Genomic DNA, 23,642 nt, shown 5'->3' with positions numbered 1-23,642 from the left:
GACGTAGGCCGGCTAATTTTCTACCTACCCCTATATGACAACTGAGAACTGGTTTCCCAAGTAAAAATCTCTGAAGTCTGCTGCAATGATGCCAGAAAGATTGCGACGTACGACATTACACTTGGACTTTCAACTTGAAACCTAGATTGGGGATGTGAAATTTGAAGGCTCGGAGTTCATGCAGAGGGCTCAGACACTGAGAGACTGCACTGTGGTTTTAGTTTCTTTACAATCCAGGCACTGTTGAACTTACTGCACTGCTTCCGCAATTAGTTTGTAAAACACATAAGTGCAAATCCTAAAAGCATCACCTTTATTTGAAATAGAAGAACTAAGACTGTAAAATATGGTCCTGTTTTGGGCTTTAAGTGATTGAATGTCAGACATAAAAGCCAACATGTCTTTTATCAAATTGTAATTTTATTTTTTTTCCAGAAAAGACACATTTTCATGCACAACCCCTTTGACCTTAAGAAGGTACATGTTAAACAGCATCATTATTTATAGAGGGAAAAAACTAAAGGCTTTTACTTGTCATAAAACTCAATGAGTTTTTATATAAGAACAAATCATAATGTATTTGTACAGTATGATTTTAGGGGCGGGAGTTGAAATTGAATTCAGATGTGGATATATCGACATTAATTATTCAACAACCGTTCATATTTTATCTGCACGCAAGTTTCAACTAGGCCAACATTTGTTCAAAATCTTGCACAACTGCTTTGTAAATTCTGTAATGACCCCCTCCCTCTTTTTAGCAGGACTTTAAAAGGACCAATATTTGCAGTGCAGACTTTAAAACGGGACCGCATTTAAGGGCAGCACGAACTCCATAACCAGAGGAAAGAAGGTAATGTGGCTTCAGTAAGATTTGAGAAAGCTTATCTTTTAAGTGTTACCTTTAATTTTTAATGAACAAATGTAGTCAATGTTAAGTTCACAGAATATTGTATTCCATCGTCATGAAAACATTAAACGACTATTAAAGGTAACATTTTAAGTTTGATATTTACCCTTTGAAGCACTAAACATATGTATTAATACCCAGAAAGACCACAAACAAAACTACCTCTGCTTTTTAACTCACAACCATTGAAGACATTATTTTACAATGCAAAAAAAAGCAAACGGACCATATTTCTAACATGGCTTCTTTTTCATAATTTTCTTTGTCAGAGTCCTCGACTGCAGTTGGAAATGTTCACGCAGCGAAATCTACTCACTCTGTGGCTTCTTCTACTTCTGTATGTCCCTGGAAGGGCTCTGAGATTTAACGTGTTCAGTAAGTCATCCGAAGCACATCTCATTTGTGAGAAAACTTTTAAAGAAATGTTGCCTTGAACATAATTTATGGTACTATACTATACGAAATTTGACTGTGAGTATACTGTCTCATGCACTTTTACAAATATATTCTGACCATGATATTCAGCCCAGAATGAAGTGCAGATTGTTTGGTTGGTTGTATAACGTCTGTTGCCATAGCCTTGGTTAATATCACCTGTGTTTGCATGCAGGGAAAAACCTTGATCCGCAGGAAGGTGATGTGAGGCTGTTTGGCTCTAACAGCATCCATGAGGGCCGTGTGGAGGTCTACCATGATGGAGGATGGGGAACAGTTTGTGACGACAACTGGGACGTGACTGAGGCCCAGGTGGTGTGTCGTCAGCTGAGCTTCCCCGGAGCCAAATCTGTTGTCACTGGGAAGGACTACGGACAAGGTAAACTATAGTCCCTAAACAATACATAAACAAGTGGATGAAATAGTGCATAAACAATGCTTTTAATGCATAAACAAGGGCATTAAATACTGCATAAACTAGTGCATACAAGTGGACAACAATAGCGGATAAAATAGTGCATAAACAAATGCATAAATAACTGTAGTGTTAGCTCTTCTGTTGACATGCAATAAAAGAATATGAACCAAGCCGCATTCAGTCAGTCACAATTGAACATGTAACATTTGTTCCATCGATGTCAAATGAAATTGTGCGGTAAATCTCCACATCTCAGTATACTCACTATATCCTGTCCTTGCTAGCTCAAGTACACATGTAGTACACAGGTCATTCATGCTGTATAGCACCACACAACAAAAATAACCGTTACATACCCCGCTTAACAGGTCCATGCTTCCCCAATAAGTGTTCTTAAGCATAAATGATAATAAAATAGAGCTCTGTAACATCAATGTGCAATGCTTTGAGACGGTATTTGCTTCGCGGCCAACCCGCAACTTACTCTGCGCATGTAAACAGAATCTGTAAACATCAGACTAACTGACGCATCATCTGCGGCAAACAGCACACTTTGAACTTTTATATAAGGACGTCAATGTACATCGTTTTATATTTTTGGACGTAGATTTTAGAATATTTACCCCTTTTTGAAACTAATGAATGCCACTCATGAACACGGATGAATCTGTCACAAGGGTAGGCTCTCCACCTACCTGTGTCATCTCTTGTAATACTGTAGCTTCGGGACACCCGAAATGCCACGTTGCCATCAACCGGCTCAGTGTCAACATTGCATTTTCCACCTGGCTACATGTTATTACCTCAAGACTTAACAAAAGTATTACCTTTCCTTTTACCTCATAGCACCTGGACCTATTTGGCTGGATGACATTAGCTGTAAAGGCATAGAGAGCCATCTGGTTAATTGTGTTTCCAAAAGGTGGGGGGAAACTGACTGCACCCACAAAGAGGATGTTGGGGTTATTTGTGAAACAGGAAGTAAGTATCGAAAATCTTACAAAGTCAAAACACCATTTAGAGGAGTAAAAGTAGGTTCCTCTTCATCCTCTTTTTCTATCCAAACGCTCATTAATGTCATTGCAGGTACTAATGTTACCATCAGTGACTCTACCCTCTCACTGGACCACAGTATCAGTCTGTCTGACGACTTCGGCCAAATCCTTGACAGTGGGAATGGCTGTGACTTCCTGATCTTTGTCCAGAGTCCCGCTGGAAGCAAAAAGGAGGACGGAACTCCAGAGAAGGTTGAAACAACGATCTGTGCACACAAAATAATCCTCTCACAATTCCCACTCTTCAATGCTTCAGAGGGGATCACTAACATCACGGTCAACATCAGGGCATCCTGCCAATCACATTTCACTTCCTTCATCAGGTATGCTGAAGCTAATATGACGTGTTTGCTACATATTAAGTTCATGATTCATAATAACACTCATAACATAATAACACAAAGAAAGCAAAGCAAAAAACATCATTAAAAACTCAAATATATATTTAACATTTTGGTCTCCAATAGGTACATGTACACCCGCAAGATGGATGTGACCTTCTCCTCTGTGCAGTGTCTCCACTGGATGGCTTCTAACTTTGGAGTGAAGCAGCTCATGGAGGATGTTGGCCGGCTGTTTTCTAAAATCCTCCCAGATGATAACTCCTTTCACAACCAGGTGTCCCTTCATGAATACGCAGTGGAAACTGAGGACTTAATCCTTAAGGAAAACTGCATCCAGTACCTGGCCTGGAACTACCAAAGCCTGACCGGGTCTCCAGCTTGGACCGAACTGCCAGTGGAGCTCCTTGCCGCCCTTCTAGTGCGCTCAGATTTGGTGGTGCCAGATGAGTATTTTGTCCTTCAGACTTTGGAGAGATGGATCAAGGAGAGCGGCAACTCCACCAGTTTGGAAACTCAGGCTGATCTGTTGAGTCACATTCGTTTCCCTATGATCCCTGCTGAGAAACTGTTTGAGCTGGAGTCTGCCTCTCCTCTCTACACCACTCACAAGAATATGTATCGTGACAGTATGTTGAAAGCATTTCAATTTAATGTTCTGCTCTTCAGCAATCTTCAGATTAACCCAACATTTAACAAAGAAAATGATGATTACCAGTCCAGGATCTATACTGCTGAGCCTTGGAGCACCGTTGTTGACCCATTAAGCGCAAGGTTATACGGTCAAAGCACAACCAAGTCGTTCAGCACTCCTATCCACAACAGCCTAATCTTTAAGGACAACAAGATCCAATGGGTGGCAAATGTCCTCAAGACTCAGCAAGAATGTTCCAACCATGGTCTGAGGTGCGAGTCGTTTCCTGTAGCAACGCTGCTTCCCCAGAACCAGGTCTCCCAGGAGAGCAACATCCTCTTCCGTAACTGGCTCGTTCTGAAGTGCCAGGGCAAGTACGTCTGTCAGGTTCAGGGCTTCAAAGGCAACCTGGCTCCGATCACTGCGAATGGGATCCAGGTCCTTGCCTATCCCTGCCCTGATGACCTTTTCACCTACCAATTTGTAGTGAGACCCGAGTACATCTGACCCAACATCAGGGCCAGGCTAAATACAGTATGAGCAGTTTGTCTCCTTTTTATTCAGTAAACTGCAAACATATACATTATCCATGTGAATTATTTTTTCACAAATCTCATGATATATCATCTGGCTGGGTTTTAACAAACATAATCTCGCTTTCCTTTATATTTTTATGGCAAATAAATAAAGTGATTTCCAGATTATTATCTGCAAGTGTTGTCACTTATTTAAAGACTAATTTATCCCTGTGAAAAAACACATACATGGTTTTCTTCTTGAAATATTTATTTAGTTAGAATTAAACTAAATAAATATTTAGAAAAAAAGGTTGTTAACAAAACTTCTTTTGCTGGATTATCTTTTTGCGTTGCCTAAAAAAACTTGCTTAGCTAAAGTTTAGACAGTGTGCTCAAATTTCAATTTAACAAAAAACAATTGTGTAACACCTTGACTTTCTGGTTTCATGAGAAATGAAACTCAAGAAAAGGGTGGGAGTGCCGGAGTGGCGCTATCATTGAACATCCTTTGAAGCAGGTCTTTAAAAGGAGTGACATTCCAGTCATAGACTTTAAAAAGGATCCACATTTGAGGACAACACGGCTTCATAACCAGAGGAAAGAAGGTAATGTATCTAAATTGCGTGGAAGGATTTATGATTGAAGTTTGACCTTTAATTTTCAATGCACAACTTTTAGTTTACTCAGTTTTAATTTGAATAGATATCACATTCCATTTTCATGAAAACATTTAAGGACGGTGAAAAGCTGATTGATATTCCCCTTATGAAGCACTATACTGATTTATATGCAAGGAAACCACAAACAAAGCTACTGCTCTTTTACTCACAACCATTTAAGGCATAATTTTACAACGTGAAGGAGCATGTTTCTAACATTCCTTTTTTTGTCATTTTCTTTGTCAGAGTCCTCGACTGCAGTTGGAAATGTTCACACAGCGAAATCTACTCACTCTGTGGTTTCTTCTACTTCCGTATGTCTCTGGAAGGGCTTACAAATTTGACTTGTTCGGTGAGTCATCCAAAGCACATCTCATTTGTATGAAAGCATTTTATTTATTTTTTACAATTTTGCCTTAAACATAATTCATGGAAATGAAACATTGCTAGTAATCTAATACAGTAAATATGACTGTGAGTATACTGTCTCATGCACTTTTACAAATATATTCTGACCATGATATTCAGCCCAGAATGAAGTGCAGATTGTTTGGTTGGTTGTATAACGTCTGTTGCCATAGCCTTGGTTAATATCACCTGTGTTTGCATGCAGAGAAAAACCTTGAGCCGCGGGAAGGTGATGTGAGGCTGTTTGGCTCTAACAGCATCCATGAGGGCCGTGTGGAGGTCTACCATGATGGAGGATGGGGAACAGTTTGTGACGACAACTGGGACATGACTGAAGCCCAGGTGGTGTGTCGTCAGCTGAGCTTCCCCGGAGCCAAATCTGTTGTCACTGGGAAGGACTACGGACAAGGTAAACTTTACTTTCATTGATCGCCCACCAGAGGGCAGTAAAATGATTGTAATCATTGAAGAGTTTTGACTTGAGGTGTAGCACACCAACATTATAAACTCAGATTTCTGTATGGGTACTGTTTAATGTGTTACTGCCAGAAGGTTTAGTAAATATGTATATCTTTTTCTTTTACATCGTAGCACCTGTACCTATTTGGCTGGATGAAATCAATTGTAAAGGCACAGAGAGCCATCTGGTTGCTTGTGTTTTCAAAAAATGGGGAGAAACTGACTGCTCCCACAAAGAGGATGTTGGAGTTATTTGTGAAACAGGAAGTAAGTATGTAAACTCTTACGAAACAAAAAACCCTTCAGAACACATGATTAATATCTAAGGCAGTAAAAGTAGATTCCTTTTCATGCTCTTTTTCTATTGAATGTTCATTCTAATAATAATAATAATGTCATTTCAGGCACTACTGGTACCATCAGTGACTCTACCCTCTCACTGGACCACAGTATCAGTCTGTCTGACGACTTCGGCCAAATCTTTGACAGTGGGAATGGCTGTGACTTCCTGATCTTCGTCCAGAGTGCCACCGGAAACAAAAAGGAGGACGGGACTCCAGAGAAGGTTGAAACAACGATCTGTGCACACAAAATAATCCTCTCACAATTCCCACTCTTAAGTGCACAAGTGGGGATCACTAACATCACGGTCAACATCAGAGCAACCTGTCAACCACATTTCACCTCCTTCATCAGGTATGCTGAAATTTATACTTACATATGCATGATCCATATTAAAGGTCCCATATTGTATAATTTCAGATTTATATTACTTTCTTTGTTATGAAGCAGGTCCAGGTGCTTTACAAATACTGTGAAGGTGTGAAAATGCAACGCTGTCATTTGGACAATCAGTTTGTTTTTGTGATGTTACAGCGCATTTGTGATGTCACAAACTCAAGCTTATGTCTGCTCTTAGCACGGCCCACTGTCTAACCTTTTATGTGGAAGAAAACCCAGAGCAGTCATTCCATCACTGAGCTAGCAAGCAACAAGATGGAAGTGAAGTTGGCCTGGGCGTGTGTCACTCAAAAAGGCCGATCAGAAGAGAGGATCATTTATATCAGTTCACCATAAAGACACAGACTGAAAACTGCCTGCCTTTGAGATCATAGGGCAGAGCTTAAAAGAGAAGTCAAATTGAGATGTTTTTGGTACTAAAAACCACAAAAACATCTTGTTATGGGTATCAAGATGGCAAAATACTCTAAAAAGCATGAAATATGGGACCTTTAACACCACCCAGGTGTTTTGAGAAAAGTTGATCAAAAACATCCTTATAACAAATCAAATATATTCAACATTTTGGTCTCCAATAGGTACATGTACACCCGTAAGATGGATGTGACCTTCTCCTCTGCGCTGTGTATCCACTGGATGGCTTCTAACTTTGGAGTGAAGCAGCTCATGGAGGATGTTGGCCGGCTGTTTTCTAAAATCCTCCCAGATGATAACTCCTTTCACAACCAGGTGTCCCTTCATGAATACGCAGTGGAAACTGAGGACTTAATCCTTAAGGAAAACTGCATCCAGTACCTGGCCTGGAACTACCAAAACCTGACCGGGTCTCCAGCTTGGACCAAACTGCCAGTGGAGCTCCTTGCCGCCCTTCTAGTGCGCTCAGATTTGGTGGTGCCAGATGAGTATTTTGTCCTTCAGACTTTGGAGAGATGGATCAAGGAGAGCGGCAACTCCATCAGTTTGGAAACTCAGGCTGATCTGTTGAGTCACATTCGTTTCCCTATGATCCCTGCTGAGAAACTGTTTGAGCTGGAGTCTGCCTCTCCTCTCTACACCACTCACAAGAATATGTATCGTGACAGTATGTTGAAAGCATTAGAATTTAATGTTCTGCTCTTCAGCAATCTGACTAACACAATGTTCAATAAAGCAAATGGTGATTACCAGCCCAGGATCTACACTGCTGAGCCTTGGAGCACCGTTGTTGATGCTCCAATCACAGCTCCATTGCCACTGCGCCAAATCCAATACACACCTTCATACGACAGGAGAAGGTATGGCTATGATTATCGTTTTTATCCCACTGTCTCTCCATACCGTCAAACCACAACCAAGTATTTCAGCACTCCTATCCACAACAGCCTAATCTTTAAGGACAACAAGATCCAATGGGTGGCAAAAGTCCTCAAGACTCAGCAAGAATGTTCATACCAAGGCCTGAGGTGTGAGTCGCTTCCTGTAGCAAGGCTGGCTCCCCAAAACTGGGTCTCCCAGCAGAGCAACATCCTCTTCCGTAACCAACTTCTTTTGATGTGCCAGGGGAAGTACATCTGTCAGGTTCAGGGCTTCAAAGGTGACCTGGCTCCGATCACTGCGAATGGTACCCAGGTCTTTGCCTATCCCTGCCCTGGTGACCAGTACAGTTACCAATTTGTCGTAAGACCAGAGTACATCTGACCCAACATTTGTCTCCTTATTATTCTATAGATTCTAATCAAATACTTACACTGTTATCTATGTGAATGATTTTGTATACGGATGTCACCTGACTGTGTTTTAATCAGTATAAGTATCCTTTTCTTCATATTTTTCATGGGAAATAAAGGTGATTTCTAGATACTTTTCTGTGTGTGTAGTCACTTTTCTTTAAAAAGATCTGGATTGTTACAAGAGCAATAGAGAATATAAATCATAATCTGGAGTATGTGCAGGTATGAGACACATGAAATAGCAAGTATATACGGGGGCCAGGTTTATTAAATTGGATTTCTAGCATCAGTCCACTTGATGTATTGAATACTGACCTTCTCAAATTGAACGAGGGCCACGTTAATGAAATAATTTATATATATTTCTTTGGAGGTTTTAGGGTGTACTGACTCGGACATTTACCCTGCCGCTTAAAATAATATCTGCTGTCATGGCCTCAACTGTTTTGTACCCATCCAGCTCAAAGAAAAAGAAGAGTTCATGTGCATATATCATTAGTATGAGCAATGAAATACAGGTCTGTTTAAATGATTGGCAAGTAAAGCTGATTGACAGTACAATGCTTCTAATGGATGTTGTTTCATAGAAAACTAATTCTAAAACATGGATGCTTTACACATATCTTCAACCCGTGTGTCACAAACTCAGTATCCGACCAAATGTGAAATCTTCCCTTCTGTTCCTGAGGTATAGTATTCAATAATGACCAGAAAAGTTTTTTTTGTAAAACATTATAATGTCCCAGTAAAGATAACCTTTGACCTTTTCTATTGAAGATGTCATTACTTCACCATGTTATCCTTTTAAACAATTGTGGGACATTTTGTCATAATTAGCATATAAATGTTGGCCCCAACATATGGCCCAAACGTTCACTTGGACTCAAGGATGAACTGAATAGATTATGCTGATCAAAGGTCAAAGGTCAAGATCAACTTGACTGATTGGCAGAGTCATACAACCACAAGGCGGTAATTGTAGTTTGCTTTGTTTTGTTCACACTAAGTTATCACAGTTCCAGCTTCTAAAATGAGAAGATTTGTTGCTTTTTGTTTTCATAATTTAAATTGATTTTAATCAATTTCAGGGTTGGACTTTTGGTTAGAAAAAAAACCCACTGTAGCAATAAAGCCCGGTAGAGTAGTTCAAATCTAGCACCTCCTCTACCATCTGAATGCATCCTTAATAATAATATAATATACTTCATTACTGTCACAGGAGGCATTTCTCTTCATTAAATACTTTTATTTATGATACTTCAAGTACATTTTCCGGTTTATACTTTATACTATTGTTCTACTTAAATAACAATTCAAAGTCAGGACTTTCACTTGTAACTGAGATATCTCACCACTAAGCATGGCTTATCTGTTACTTGCTGAAGCCTTATAGTAATATGTAATATGAAACTTGAATTGGCCTTCTAATGCACCCAGTGGTTGATATATGAATATATTTAAATGTATCAAACTAATCATTGAATTAAATGTTGAGTCCAGCTAAAAATAACTATGTGAAATAGTTTAAAGTCAAATAATACATCCCACCAACAGAATGAAAACACCAAACTTTAAGCATCTCAGCTTTATTCAGCATCATCAGAAAATATAGAGGATGTGAAATGATACGTGTTGACAGGGTTTTTATTGAGGATGAGAACACTTTCCTCTTCAAATGAATCATGGAATCTTCCCAAACACTATTGTTTTCACCACACACCAGACTGTCTTCCCGCATTTCTGTTTTACATAGCTGACAGTCACTCGTTGACAACATGCAGACCTGCATGCCTGGGCTGGTGGGTGAAACAGTAACAGATAATACACAGTGACTCATGGTCTGTGGCTGCACCAAACCAGTTGATCAGCTGGAAAGATAACGTGATCAATGTGTATATTTAACTATAACTCCTCTACATTTACTCCTCAGTCTTATAAAAACTGTTTTAGTTTGAGACGTGCTGCACATTAGATGTGAAAGAGGAAGTTCAGATATTTCATCATGACTTGTTTTTTTGAGTAATACCTGGCAGTATTGTTATTCTTGTGTCATTTTACGTACCAAACAATTAACTACGCATGTAATGTCATAACTCCTTTGTTTGGTTTAACTGAGAATTTTGAAAGTCACTTTTATGACCAATGACTTTTGGTTAGTAATCGTCATCATTTAACCTCTAACATTCTCTAAAATGTCCCAATTTCCCTTTCAGTGTGTCACAAAAATGTATGACAGCGAAACAATCCAGTTGGCAAGCATGACAAGAATTATGTGTATGTTTTCATAGACACTATATGGTATAAAGCATATACCATATAAAGGAAGTTTTCAGACAGGGATTCGTATATCTTTTCATAGTATCTCAATGTAATACATTTGAAAAGGATGGTCTTAATGGTCAATATTTGTATTTCAACAATCAAATAATTTTGTGTAATACAAATGCTCTTTCTGATAAAAAAAAAAAAAAAAACTTAAAAAAAAACTATTATCTGACCCTGCAGTTCCCCTCAAATGTACAAAGCATTTTACCATCTTTCACTTCATTGGATTTATCTTAAGGCCACAACTTTACAGTTTTTATTTGCTCTGAGCAGCCTCATCAACCACTTTCAGCCAGAGAAAGTAGCTGTATTCAGCAAAATAAAATACAAACTGTGATAAACCTACTTTATACTGCATGCCTGTCTGCCAGCACTAAATGCAGAAAGGCAAAGTTAGCAGCCTGTTGAAACGTAGTGGGGCATTTAGCAGTTAAAGAGCCACATATTTGCCTCAGGTGCAAAATACTGGAATACAAGAAATACAACTCCAACTGAATGCTAATTTGCTCAATGACTGCTGGATGTGTAAAAAGTGAATTGTGCGCTCGCACATTCACCACAAAAGTCAGCTAAAACAAAAATGTATGATAACAATCAAATAATAAAATTCTTCTAGCTTGATCAGCCTCACAGCAATCATTTTTGAACACACAATCGATGCACAAAACGGTTTGTGGGGTAGAAAAGGTAAAACACTTGCACAACCGCAAACTACTGTTTAAAGGGTTCATTATTTCAAGTGCATTCCCTGACATCCAAGTCACATACGGGCAGCAGTGTTGTCTGGTCTGTAGAGGAAATGATTGTACCAGTCATTGTCATGTCTGCCAGTTGTTTTACAAGTCAATTAATTGGAAGTGAAAGTTCACTATTGAAACACAATAGTCACGCAGAGTGGCAACATTTACTGTTAAGGAAGCTTTATGGGTGTTGCCAGCAGACTCATTGTGACTAACTTGAACATTTTGACACCACTCTGCGGACAGTTAAGACCATTTGACCCCATAGTCGAAGGTGTGGTTTTATGTTTTTTCTTGGTTTTCCAAGCAGATGTTTCGCCCCCACTTCGTTGTGAAGCAGTTTGCTCATGCTGATTTACTATCTTACATTGTGACCAATACAATGTCAATAGCTGCACTGATGAATGGAAAATCAGGGGAATTACCGCTGGGTTGTGACTGGTCCCGTGACACAGGGTAGATTGTCGAAAAGATACGTGGTGGTCAGGTCATGTGCAGTGTGTGCGGGCAACAGGTCAGAGGCGGCGGGATTCAGAGGATGTGGGTCAGTGCCACAGCACCCACCAGTTCCCACAATGAGATCCTCTTTTTATGTCTTACTGGGCACTTCTTTTTGAGAGTATTCCTGGCCTTGCAAGTCTGTAATTTAGGGGATGGAGGTTCAGGCCATTTTTAAGCCCCTTTTGGCATTTGGAGTGGGTAATGTACACAGGGGGGGCTGCTTACATTGCACTTCTTTGACAAATCCGCCATCTTTCAACAAATTAAAACCAAATGTTGATACAATAATCCAGATCTGAACTGGTGAGCAAAACCCCATTCTAAAGGGAGAGTTGTAGTGTGGGAAATAGCTCAGAATGGTCATGCTGTGAGGTCATTTCAGATATGCCCAGGAGCCGGGGACACGGCTGCGATCTGAGTCAAGCCCACCAACATCAGTTAGCATTCAGTGCAAAGGAAGCCGACTGTTTTGACAGGGGGCCGCGGGCGTTCTCGAGAAGAAGGCATCTGCTGTTCCTACAAAGCCTCTGCTAAACTGTGGAAGGAGGCGGAAGCATAGTTCCACTTATTTTGTCTTGCATTTGTCATTTCCTTTCATGTGTCTAGATGTCTGTCCCACGCCTAACATCTGTATCCCTGTTACGTCTTTTGTGTCTGGTAACTTCCACTCTGCTTACGAGTCATACAGCCTTACAAAATTTCAAACAATTTGGGAATTTTCCTCATCTAATTGATGGCATTCTTACTTCAAAACTAAAGATAAAGAAAAAAGTGAGAGTGTCCAAATTTCCCTTGAGCAAAAAGGCGCACGGGGTGTTAGTCATTACAGGGATGACATCGAATTGGTCGTACCATTTTCCTTTTTCCCTTTACTCTTTATTCTTGCCTGTTTTTACACAGACATCCAGTGAGAGACCTGTGGAAAAGAAACCAGGCAAAAATGCTCAACTATGGAAAACAGTGGAGTGGCCAGAAGACTGACAGTCAGTGGCCAAATATGATGTCAGGGAGCAAGGCAGCCACAACAGATAGAGTCCCCTCTCTCCTTCTCCTCAGTCCTTTTCATTATTCATCATCAGCTCTAATCATCAAACGCACCATGGCCCTCACTGTGATCTCTCGCTCTCAAGCCAGAATCAACACGGGAGGCCACAAACCCAAAACTCTTGAGATCCTCATTTTCCTGAAGTGGTGTTGCAGTGGTGAACTTTCCACTGAGAGACATCTATTTTTGTTCATAAGTAAGGGATGAGAAACAACTTAAGAATTTGACTATAGCATAATGTTTCTTTAACAGAAGGGTGGAGGGGTTTGGGTAGCTTACGCTGGGGGAATCGCCGCCAGATTGAATCTATTAAGTTTAAGGGCATGATGTCACTTCTCTCCACTCCTCGTTCATTCCTCCTCAGTATTTTCATCGGTACACAGTGTTTGACTAAAAGGGGACTGTAGATGTACAGCATAAACACTCTCACTGAATTAAAACCAGATAACTGTGCAGTACGGGCCGAGTATTACTCAACAAGACCCATGTCAGTAATTACTCATACGAGAATTATCATTGGTACAAACACTTAGAGGTATAATTTGGAACTTTTCCGCTCTAAAATGCCTAAGAACCATGAGACCTGCATTAATCCGTATGTTTCCAACATATTTAAACTCTGAAAAATGTCAGATTTGTTTTCACATTTTAATCAAGTTAAAGGTCGGCTACCTGTCAATGGTGTCATATCCACTTTACCCCCTCTACTCTGCTCCTTGCTTTAACGGCAGGGATACCCTCAAGAGTAGCAGCAATTGGTTGGGTCGGGTCGGCTCACGCCGGGTATTGGGACTGTCTAAGATGTTACAGAATGGAAGGAGTCACTCGTAATTGTGAACATGAAGAAAATGATTGCCTGAATTCGCTGCTTCCCACAGCTTAGCTGAGATTTATAGGTGCGTTTCAGATCATTGTTTATCTGTCTAGCTGGACAGTTCTCTCTCGTTGCTGTCATAGCACCATTTCTGGGCACTACAGACAGCTGGAGACAGTTAGTGATGAGATATTTACCTCAGCAGGTGGTGGAGACCAAAGCAAGGTTAAACGAAAATGAATGCTATGTTGCTCCATAATTACTGGATGTGTTGAAAGGCAAGGCAACACATTTATTTTTGTTGTAGTGCATGGTGGATTGTTTTTAGGCGTTGAAAGTAAACTGTATAAATGAAACCCCCTCATTTTTTTTCAGAAAGACCAGTGAAAGGCTGATTGAGTCTCAGAAGCTCGTGAGAGCGAGGCTGGTGGCCGGATGTGACGTCTCAACAGTCTCTTCTCGTGTTTTTTTTGTTTTTTTTTTCAACTTTTAGTAATCAGCCCCGTTATAAATGTCTCTACGATTTTGAATTCGATTTTCTTACCTGTAAAACAGAACCCAGACGGTCTGGTTTCATTTCAGCTCTGTACAAGCTCACCGCCTGCTGGCTGTGCTGTTGCTTTATATCTACTGCATAAAGATCTTTGGTATTGCTCCTTTCATCTAACTCTGTTCCTTTAAATTTACTGCGGATGTTCATCCATTCCAGGGAAAGAATCCTTTTGATTTTAAGTGCCCACCTTGCCCCAGTTTTTGCTCCTCCTGTGCATACAGTGTATTGAAGTAACAGAGGTAACCATTGAACTTTTCTTTTTCCTTTTTACCGGCGAAGTTAACGCTTAACGTTGCTATAAGAGTATCTCGAGAATCTCTTTTTCACCGTTTGTCCCTGCACAAATAAATAAAAGAAACTTTGTCTACATTTTTCAAAGATTTTCTTTGATGAATCTACAAATAGACCTATAATTGGAGCAGTGGTAAGAACTTTAAAATGAACCTCTGCGTGTTTCAAATTATGATGGTATATTCTCTCTTGGAGAAACCTCCCAAAAACAAAATCACAAATGAATAAATAAATACATAAATCAAAATCTATAGCCAGTTTGCCATGAGTTTAAGTGCGCACATCTAGAGGATCTATAAGGAAGAAAGTTGTGGCAAAACAACAGAATGGGTTCTACTATTAATTTGCGAGACCCAAAAGTAAAATTAAAGTGAGTTTAGTTTTGTTGTTAGATTATTATGTCAGTGTTTAATTTGGGGGTAAATTTTTATTTTTTTTAAATTTTAATTTCAGGGAAATGGTTAATCTTTAATTTAAGAAAGTGGTTCAGCCCTTCCAAGACATAAACAACATACGCAAATGTCAGTAACAAGAGCTGTAAATTATCGCCCCGGGTTTCAGGAAAAACCCACCTCTTTCATGAATCAACACTGTGACGGAGTTTGCTGGTAGTTGAGAAAAGTTGGGAGCCCTGACCTCCACCTCCCTGCGCTCACTGCAGGGGGCGGAGCCTGCTGCCACCCTGTACCAATAAAAGGCGGCTGCCCTGCACCGTAGTGGAAAACAGATTCGGTGGAGGTGTCAGAGTGCAGTCTTCAACAGGAATGAACTCCCTCTTATGCCTTGTGCATCTCGTACTTTGACAAGTGGACCGTTTTTTATTCACTCGAAGTTGAGGATACTTTTGGTTGATTTCCTTTAGGTTTACCAGACAGCTCAACTGCACTGCTTCCTTCCTATTTTCACCCCAACTTCACCTGTTTACATTTAAAAGCGTAGTTTTCAAAGATGACCTGGACGATGAACAGCTGTTTTGTCACTCTGGCCATCCTGTTTCTTTGGCGGGTGGAAGAAATGACAGAAGCCTGCAGCTGCTCCCCTGCGCATCCTCAACAGGCGTTTTGCAACTCAGATGTCGGTAAGTTGATTCAATGACAAAGAGTCGGTAAATACAAAGGGGTATTTTGCCTTAATATTCTAATATATATATATAATGTCTGTGATCAATGTGCTTATTTTTGACAGAGAAACTGTAACTGCTGAGAGGAAAAACTCTGCCCTACTCTTATGTTTACAATTACTCGGGGAGGAGGATGGAATTTTCTGTCTTTCTTTCCACTGCCCTCCTCTTTTTTTTTCTTCTCCCTAATCATCTGTTGATATTCTTCAGTCCTGATAGACACAGTATTGTACTTCATGTACTTTATGCCTTTTGATTTCTTTTTGCAACCTTTCAGATCTCTTTTAAATACAGTGGTAGCAGATTGAAGCACCGAATTTAAAATATTGAATCAGTTTTTACAAAATTTCCCTCCATAACCAACCCTCTCTTGTGTGTTTTGCCACATCACTCACTGTTAAGAAGACTGAGAGGATAGTCACAGTTTCCTCTAATTGTGCTCCCTTTTTAAATATCATTTATGGAGCTTGGTTCATAAGAAAACAACATTATAATTGTAATATTCTTAAGTCTATTGCCATGCAAAAGAAGTTATTCCCACTCAGTAAATTAAGTTTAGGTGCACTTCTTCAGAGATTACTGAATGGAAAATTAATTTACTCTTACACTCAAAGGCCATGTGGATAGTTTCCCTCTTATTTTGCCTTTTACAAAACACTTCTTGTTGCCGCCTTGAACACAGGCCTTAAGCTAACAAGAGTCTCAACAGTGACAAGCTTGTGTGGCTATTTAAACTACGGTTTGCTGAGGGTCTTTTTTTCCTTGCTTGTGACTTGGCGGAGTGTGTTGCATGCATACAGAAGGTGACTTATTCAAACGTTTCTGTATACCATTGGATTCCATAGCACCGGAGGATGAAGAACCCTAATTACCCTAGTGGAGCGTTTACTGCAGAGGAATGTCATATTAAGATCCTTAAAACATTTCATTCAGATCAGGCAGCCAGAAAGAGACTAGCTAATTAGCTAATTTGGCTAATTACCAATTACTGCAATATCAACAGGTATAAGGTATAGTAGGCCACTACCACTACTACTACAATTACTATTAAAAAGCCAAAAGTAATGACTCAACATAACATTGGATCATAAATACTTTTAAGATTCATTGGAACTCTTCTCTTTAATACTATGAAACAAATTCTAACTTTTTGCTTTTACTCATTATTCAGATGATACGGATTATTATTATTAACATATTTGTCCTTTTGTATGTTTTCCTTGCGTTACTGTATGCAAAATTACGCGTAGGTCTGCTTTTGGTGGATAAACTTAGCATTTGATGTTGGAAAAAAGCCTGACTGACTCTCATTGTTGGGGGAAAAACAAAAAGGACCCAAACTTTGCACCACAGCCGAGACACAAAAGGAACTGATTGGGATTTATAAACCCTTTTTTTGTGCTTTTGGTCTAGCTTCAGAGTACAAAGAGGAGCCTTTTAAATCAGTTGTAGATGCACTCTCTGTTTTTCGATGAGGTAGATGGTGCATTGTGCTGACTAAACTAGCGTGCTGCTAGACATTGGAACTTCTCGACTGATTCAATTAATCACTGTCTCCGAGGTCAAGTCCTAACACGACCTCGGACCCTCTGCTCCTGCTTCAGCACCATGGATAGAAACTCATACTAAGGAGTCAAGGAGATCAGGCTCTCTGGCCAAAAGGGTCTTAAGTTTGTTTCATAAGCAATCTTCATAGCCTTGCCAAAGTGACCCAAAGAGTGAACGCAAGCCGTTGGAGAAGAATACCACCCTTTGCAAGAGTTCACAGTGTCACAGAGAGGTCAGTAAGCTTTGTGAACTTGCAAAACTGTTTTCTGAAGCTAAAAGTCAGGGAGAAATTTTGCAAATTTGTGCAATCACTGGCATAAAAAGTCTTCTGAGCTGTAGGTGATTGGCAACATGTTACAAAAACGAATTATTTGTTTTATTAAATAGAGCATTTGTATATAGAATAAAACTTGGAAAAACATTGCTTTGAGGAACTGCTACTTGCAGTTTACTGAAGTGAAATTATTACTTAAGTTGTGCAAATGTTGCGTCGGTTAGAGGGTGTGGAGGGTACGGAAAATTACTGCTAACACATCACTCTAGTAACTTGCAAACTGAGTTTGTCTCGAGAATCTTTAAAATGTAAAAGACTTGAGAACAGTAAAGTTTCTATAGTGCAAGAACTATTGTGGCGGGAGCATTACATCATACTACTAGTCGTGTATCCTCTGAAGTACGTATAGAGCGAAAAGTGAAGAACACAGGTAACAGCTGTGGTTTGAAAGGTACTAAAGACAAGTAAAGGTAAACAGCAGAGTTCAACCATTAATCTACGAGTCCGATCAGGCCAGATTGTAGTTTAAACTGGTTACTGTCCTCGTCCACCCCTAGTTGACCTCAACTGTGTGGCTTTTTTCTGCTAGACCCTGGATCATTTTTGTCTCCACTACAGTAAACAAAAACAAAAAAACAGGTGTGGTTAAGTTTTAAACATCGAGTTCTATTTATTTTGTCAAAATGGGAAGAGCAGGAGCAAAAATGTCTTCCTCATAAATTTGAAATCCATCCCCTGGGTCTTTGGCTAAGGCAGAGGAATGTTGGGCAAGTCATATGCTGTGCTCATCATGTATTTGCTTTTTATGTCAGATTATAGAGTGTATCTGTGCTGCTTTTTGTGTAGAAGCAAAGTAACTCAATTTGAGACCTTGAAGGGAAAGCTGGTTTTAACGTGACTTCCGGGATAAACACAGCCCTGCAAGCTGTGTAAAGAGAGCTGGCATTAAAACCAGACTTCCCCACTTTGAGCCGTCTTAATGTGTGCAAACTCTCATTACAGCTGTTTTTAAACTTCAGCATCACCTGCTATAATGAATCTAATCAATCCGTCCAGCACGTCCAGCGTGCCCACCAAAACAAATTTCATGTGCAACTGTATGCAGAGAAACTCTCCTTTTAGAATACCGCATGTGAATATTTGTTCAGATCGTGTTCACATCCTCCATCATGTTCAGTCAACGAATAAGAAACAAAACAATAAATATGTGTATGGTGCCAGACAAACTCTTAGCATGTTCAGGCACTGATGGGATGGTGACAGTGGTTTTAAACACCAAGAAATTCAACATTTAAATGAAAACAAAAGGACCAATCCCTGTATCTTTGGACAGGATCAGCAGTGGAGTCAGTTTGAATTTGTAGTTTAGTTTTTCTCATTCAGTCTGACCACTCTGTGGCTTTGCGGAGAGGAAAGCAAACGCGCAGGCCTTGCAATTACATGACATGCATTTGCTTATTTCTTTGTTTTTTTAAAGCACTCCGATGACCACAATAGTGCATGCAAAATATTGTGTTTATTGTTTGAGTAACTGGAAAATTAGATGGTTCCATCAGTGCCTGGTTTTGTGAAAGTCATGATTTTTAAAGGGCTCTGTCAGCCTGTTCCAGTAAACATCATACCCTCTGACAATTAGGTATACACTCTCCATCAGCACAGACAATGAAGTTATAGTTCTCAATCACCACAAGCAATAACAGCGAGTGCTTAAATGGAATGCCAATGGTTAAATGAGGACTTTTGGGGGATTTTCATTGTTGTTTATTAAGTAGCTGGGATGTGGATGTCATACATAGTCCAAGGTAGATGACACTTGTGAGCTTAAACGGCATTGTTTTATCATAAATTGTATTTCTAGAAAGTTGCATGCAACTTAAAGGCTAACTCTACCCTTCAGAAGGGTTAAAATCATGTATTGTTATTCAAGCCCCGTGTTTCAAGTGTGGTTTTATTTTACATATTGTGCTTATTTTCACCTTCCCTACTTTCAACTAAGGAGAAGTGATCTCTGATTCTGCACACTCGAGCAAAGGGGATTACCACTAATCCACTCTGCAGTCAGAGAAGTTGGAGAGTTTCTCAGCACCACTACCTCAGTGTGTGTCAGAGCGAGTGAAGGAGCTTGTAATTTGGAAATGAGAAATATCTTGATGGTTGTACATTATCCCCCAGTGCAGTTGGTAATTCTAAATCATATTTTTGCTGCATTCTACTTTTGTGCTCTCTGACGACTTGTGTTTTTGTGACAGCATTTCAGTATTGCTTTTGAAGGGCCGTTCCTGTCTCTTCTCTCTTCTGTTGCCCTGCCAGCTGAACGCAGCCGTTCTCATCCCTCCATCACTCTCCCCATCTGTGCACACACACTCCTTTTTTCTCTGTTTTCCTTTTCTTAAGGGTCGATGCTTTAGACCCTTAAAAGGAGACGTTCTCTAAGCCTCCATTGTCATCGAATTAGGGCACATATGGCACGCAGCTTCATACCTTCATGTAAAAAGCAAATGAAAAGGCTTGATCTTATTTGGGAAGGAAGCGGGCCTGAGATGGTCTGGGACAATCAGTAGCTGCCACCTTCGGAAAGCAAGGACTGAGCTGGAACTTGAGAGAGAACATCTGGTCAGCATTAGCTGTGTCGCTAGTCTCCTCCACTTAAAAGCTTAATTTGACCGTGATTTTGTAAACCTTTTGCCTGGTCGTAGTCCTGTGAATCTACAGTAATCATTCGAACTTGCATTATACAGGTAATCCATAGGTATTTAGTTATAGCAGGCTTTGATCAATGCTACACTGTACTCTAATATTTCATGTGAACACTGCGTCTTCACATGAAAGATGCAGTGTTTGTGAAACACATGAATCATATTTTTTTGTTGACTACTCAAGATTTGAGCTCAAAGGCTCATCCGTATGGCTCTGATAATATTTTTCCACTTGAACCGCTTAATTTTTTTTCCCCATCTGAACCTCTCCGAATCTGGAAGCTGTAACTTCAGAGTGCAAGAGAGAGAAGGGGGAGGCTGCACGCGAAAGAAAGAGGTTGATTTGCATGTCAGCACCTCTATCCAGACAGAGAGGCAGGCCCGGCAGAGAGGCCTGGGGGCGAGGGAAGCATTCTAGTTCAGCTTTTCAAAGACTGCTGACTGGCTTCCTCCTGTGTCGGCCCAGGAACCTGGGAACAGGCAGCACACATTCCTCCCTCTGATTGCAGCTGATGAAACACTCATGTGCCTCTGTCTTCCCAGCACCTGGCACAGGCAAACTCCTCAGATCCAAGCCACAGCAATGTGTTGCGGCCAACTCCAGCATGCCAAACCTGGGCAGGGCTTAGATCAGATACAGACAGACCCAGATCCAGTTCAGCTTTAACATAACAATGATTTTTCACTTTGAAATCTTGTCTTCCAATGCAATGGATGTTAATGTGGGTTGTTTTTGGTCTTTTTCCAGTTATCAGGGCAAAAGTTGTTGGACGGGAGCAGGTTGACGCTGGCAATGACATCTATGGAAATACCATCAAACGGATCAAGTATGACATCAAACAGATCAAGGTACATATCGGATAAAGCTGCTGTAATTTATCATTTTATGTCTGCATGTAAACTTCAATGCAATATATTTCTGACTGTTTCTTATGTGTTTGAATTGTCAGATGTTCAAAGGTCCCACTCAGGATATTGATGCCATCTACACTGCTCCCTCCTCTGCGGTGTGTGGAGTGACTCTGGAGACTAATGGCAACAAAGAGTATCTTATCACAGGTATAACTTTTACCAAATTACTAGCCACACATTAAAAAAAATATAACTATGTTTCTTGAGGCCTCTTTATATCAGTTTGCACATCACCTCATTGCCTCTACTACATTCTCCTTCCACTGCAGGCAAACTGGAGACTGATGGGACGATGCATGTCACACTGTGTGACTTCATGGAGTCCTGGGAGGCCATGAGTGCAACCCAAAAGAAGAGCCTGACTCAGCGCTATGAAACGGGCTGTGACTGCAAGGTAGAGAAGTTTTAGAGGATTCAATATTTACCAAGTTAACTTATCACTTATTCCAGGGATCTCCAAAGATGCTTGTTTTAACTTGATGTCCTAATCTTGATCTCTTCTCTAACCATCAGATCACTCGCTGCACCTCCATCCCCTGCATGATCAGCAGCCCAACAGAGTGCCTGTGGACAGACTGGGTGATTGAGAAGACAGTCAACGGAGAGCAAGCCAAACACTTTGCTTGTATCAAGAGGAGTGATGACTCGTGTGCCTGGTACAGAGGTGCTGAACCGCCCAAAAAGGATTTCCTGGACATCGAAGACCCTTAACTCCGCCACCGCCCAAAAGTCTGAAGATGTGTGCAATTGAAATATGCTAACACATTAAATACCAAAAAACGGAAATAAAAAAATGCGTCCTATTTTCCTATTTTTATTTCTTTTTTTTTTAATTATTATTCAGAAAGCTGTTGGCGCTCAATGTGAGGTTGAAAAAGAATGTTTTTAACTGCAGGTCAACTCATGTTTTCAATTAACAGTCTTATGAACTCAGCACTTTCTGCCACTTCTACCCCTGAACCTTATGGACTTTCTCACGAACCACTTTTCCTTCAGCTGAAATAAAGGGCTAATCATCACAATTCAGTATTACTGTTCAGTATTTTTGCTCGTGTGCTATTAATTTTGTTTATTTTAAAAACAATTTTTTTTTTTTTTTAACCAAAGGTATGGTTTAAAGTGAACTATAATTCTTTAATGCAACATATAAGTACTTATAAACCAAAGTTCTGTGAATCTGTGTTGATAAATTACATCAGCTGACAATTGGCCTCCTGCTTTGTGACAGCAGAGCTATCACAAGGATTGAGAGCCACCTCTTGCCTCTTCTGCCTCAGATTCTGTCTTGTGTTGAGTGTACAAAACTTTTCCCCTCTATTTTTGTTTTAAAGGTGCGACAAACCTGATCCGCCCGTGATCACAATCAGTGCTTAGGCTGTGCAACTGTTTTCTACAAATAATCCTGAATAGACAAGAATGCACTTTGAACACAATTGTCACAACAGTCATATTGTCTCGAATGAATAATATGCTCGAATTAAAAAGAGGGTTGAATCCTCCATTTTGTATTTTTTTTTTTTTTTAATATTACAGTTCTTTTTTTTGTAATGCATTAGTACGTGTAAAAGCATATTTTTATTTAAGGAGGTTATATGATTCATTATTATTGAAAAACGCCCACAATCTGATCATTTTTGTGACAAATGACACCAAGAATGAAGACCAAATCTTTGAACAGCATCAGAAAAATGCATTTTGTGTGCAGCAAAGGTCAATTGTCTGTCAAGTGACTTTGATTATTAATATGAGAGTGTAAAAAGATTCTTCATTTGAAACTGTAACCAAGTGTGATGTCTTGTGCTGGCTTCACGTGGGACTTTTTGAGATGAGATGATTTTTGCATGCATATCCATCTAAACATTACTGTACATTTGACTATTATATTAAATGCCAAACCCTGTTTTGGTGTGTTTTTTGTTATACTTGTTATTTTCACATCAGTACATACCGCAAGCATGGTCACCCCTAATTATAAAGGATTCAGCAAAGATTCAGAGTGACTTTGTTTGCCATATACGAACATAAAATATACACAATGTATTTCCTAGCATTTCTATAGTTTCCACAATCAGCATTTAACAGGCAGTACTAAGAACTGTTGACACTATAATGGTAACATGCTGCCGCCTAGTGGAATCAACATAAACATGTGACATTCACAGATCCACGAGTTTATTCACGTCAATGATGTGCACAGATGAGCAGGTTGTCAATGGTGATCTCTGAATTTCACAACGTGAAATAGATAATTGAATTAGTCTTAAAATAGATATTATATATAGTCAAATTATTAAAAAAATGAAATACAAACGTGGTAAGCTGCAATACGTCTCAAAAGGTGCATGCATTTAATGACGCTATTACAACTCAAAAGCCTGCTAAGGGCTGTGTGATACCCGCGGACGTTATTATTATTATTATTATTATGATACAGTGGGCAGCAGCAACATGGAAATTCCCACAAGAGCGGGTTATTTCCTCCAAGTCTTTTCACGTAAACGCGTAAATGTCGTTTCAGCACAACGATGCAATCCTG

The 23,642-nt window shown here is 39.9% G+C and overlaps 3 protein-coding genes across 3 annotated transcripts; all 3 read left to right on the top strand.

Annotated features, from left to right (window-relative positions):
- Positions 1-806: 806 nt before the first annotated feature.
- On the top strand, positions 807-4,507 carry LOC138197656 (galectin-3-binding protein A-like). The gene is made up of 6 exons (XM_069148515.1): positions 807-853; positions 1,180-1,285; positions 1,521-1,724; positions 2,610-2,744; positions 2,850-3,141; positions 3,286-4,507. The coding sequence occupies exons 2-6, from the start codon at positions 1,201-1,203 to the stop codon at positions 4,298-4,300; spliced, it is 1,731 nt and encodes a 576-aa protein (XP_069004616.1). The 5' UTR covers positions 807-853; positions 1,180-1,200; the 3' UTR covers positions 4,301-4,507.
- Positions 4,508-4,825: 318 nt separating this feature from the next.
- On the top strand, positions 4,826-8,417 carry LOC138197972 (galectin-3-binding protein A-like). The gene is made up of 6 exons (XM_069149047.1): positions 4,826-4,916; positions 5,217-5,322; positions 5,584-5,787; positions 5,970-6,104; positions 6,242-6,533; positions 7,157-8,417. The coding sequence occupies exons 2-6, from the start codon at positions 5,238-5,240 to the stop codon at positions 8,253-8,255; spliced, it is 1,815 nt and encodes a 604-aa protein (XP_069005148.1). The 5' UTR covers positions 4,826-4,916; positions 5,217-5,237; the 3' UTR covers positions 8,256-8,417.
- Positions 8,418-15,293: 6,876 nt separating this feature from the next.
- timp2b (TIMP metallopeptidase inhibitor 2b) lies at positions 15,294-23,037 on the top strand. The gene is made up of 5 exons (XM_069149045.1): positions 15,294-15,634; positions 20,943-21,043; positions 21,145-21,253; positions 21,376-21,500; positions 21,620-23,037. Exons 1-5 carry the CDS (start codon positions 15,505-15,507, stop codon positions 21,815-21,817), a joined length of 663 nt encoding a protein of 220 aa, XP_069005146.1. The 5' UTR covers positions 15,294-15,504; the 3' UTR covers positions 21,818-23,037.
- The last annotated feature ends 605 nt before the right edge of the window (positions 23,038-23,642 follow it).

The sequence above is a fragment of the Embiotoca jacksoni genome, unplaced genomic scaffold, assembly GCF_022577435.1.
Source record: "Embiotoca jacksoni isolate LCO1_2020_lvr unplaced genomic scaffold, fEmbJac1.0.p SCAF_15, whole genome shotgun sequence".
Taxonomy (NCBI): Eukaryota; Metazoa; Chordata; class Actinopteri; family Embiotocidae; genus Embiotoca; species Embiotoca jacksoni.
The sequence above is the reverse complement of the archived record's forward strand: the minus strand, read 5'-3'. Positions and strand labels throughout refer to the sequence as shown.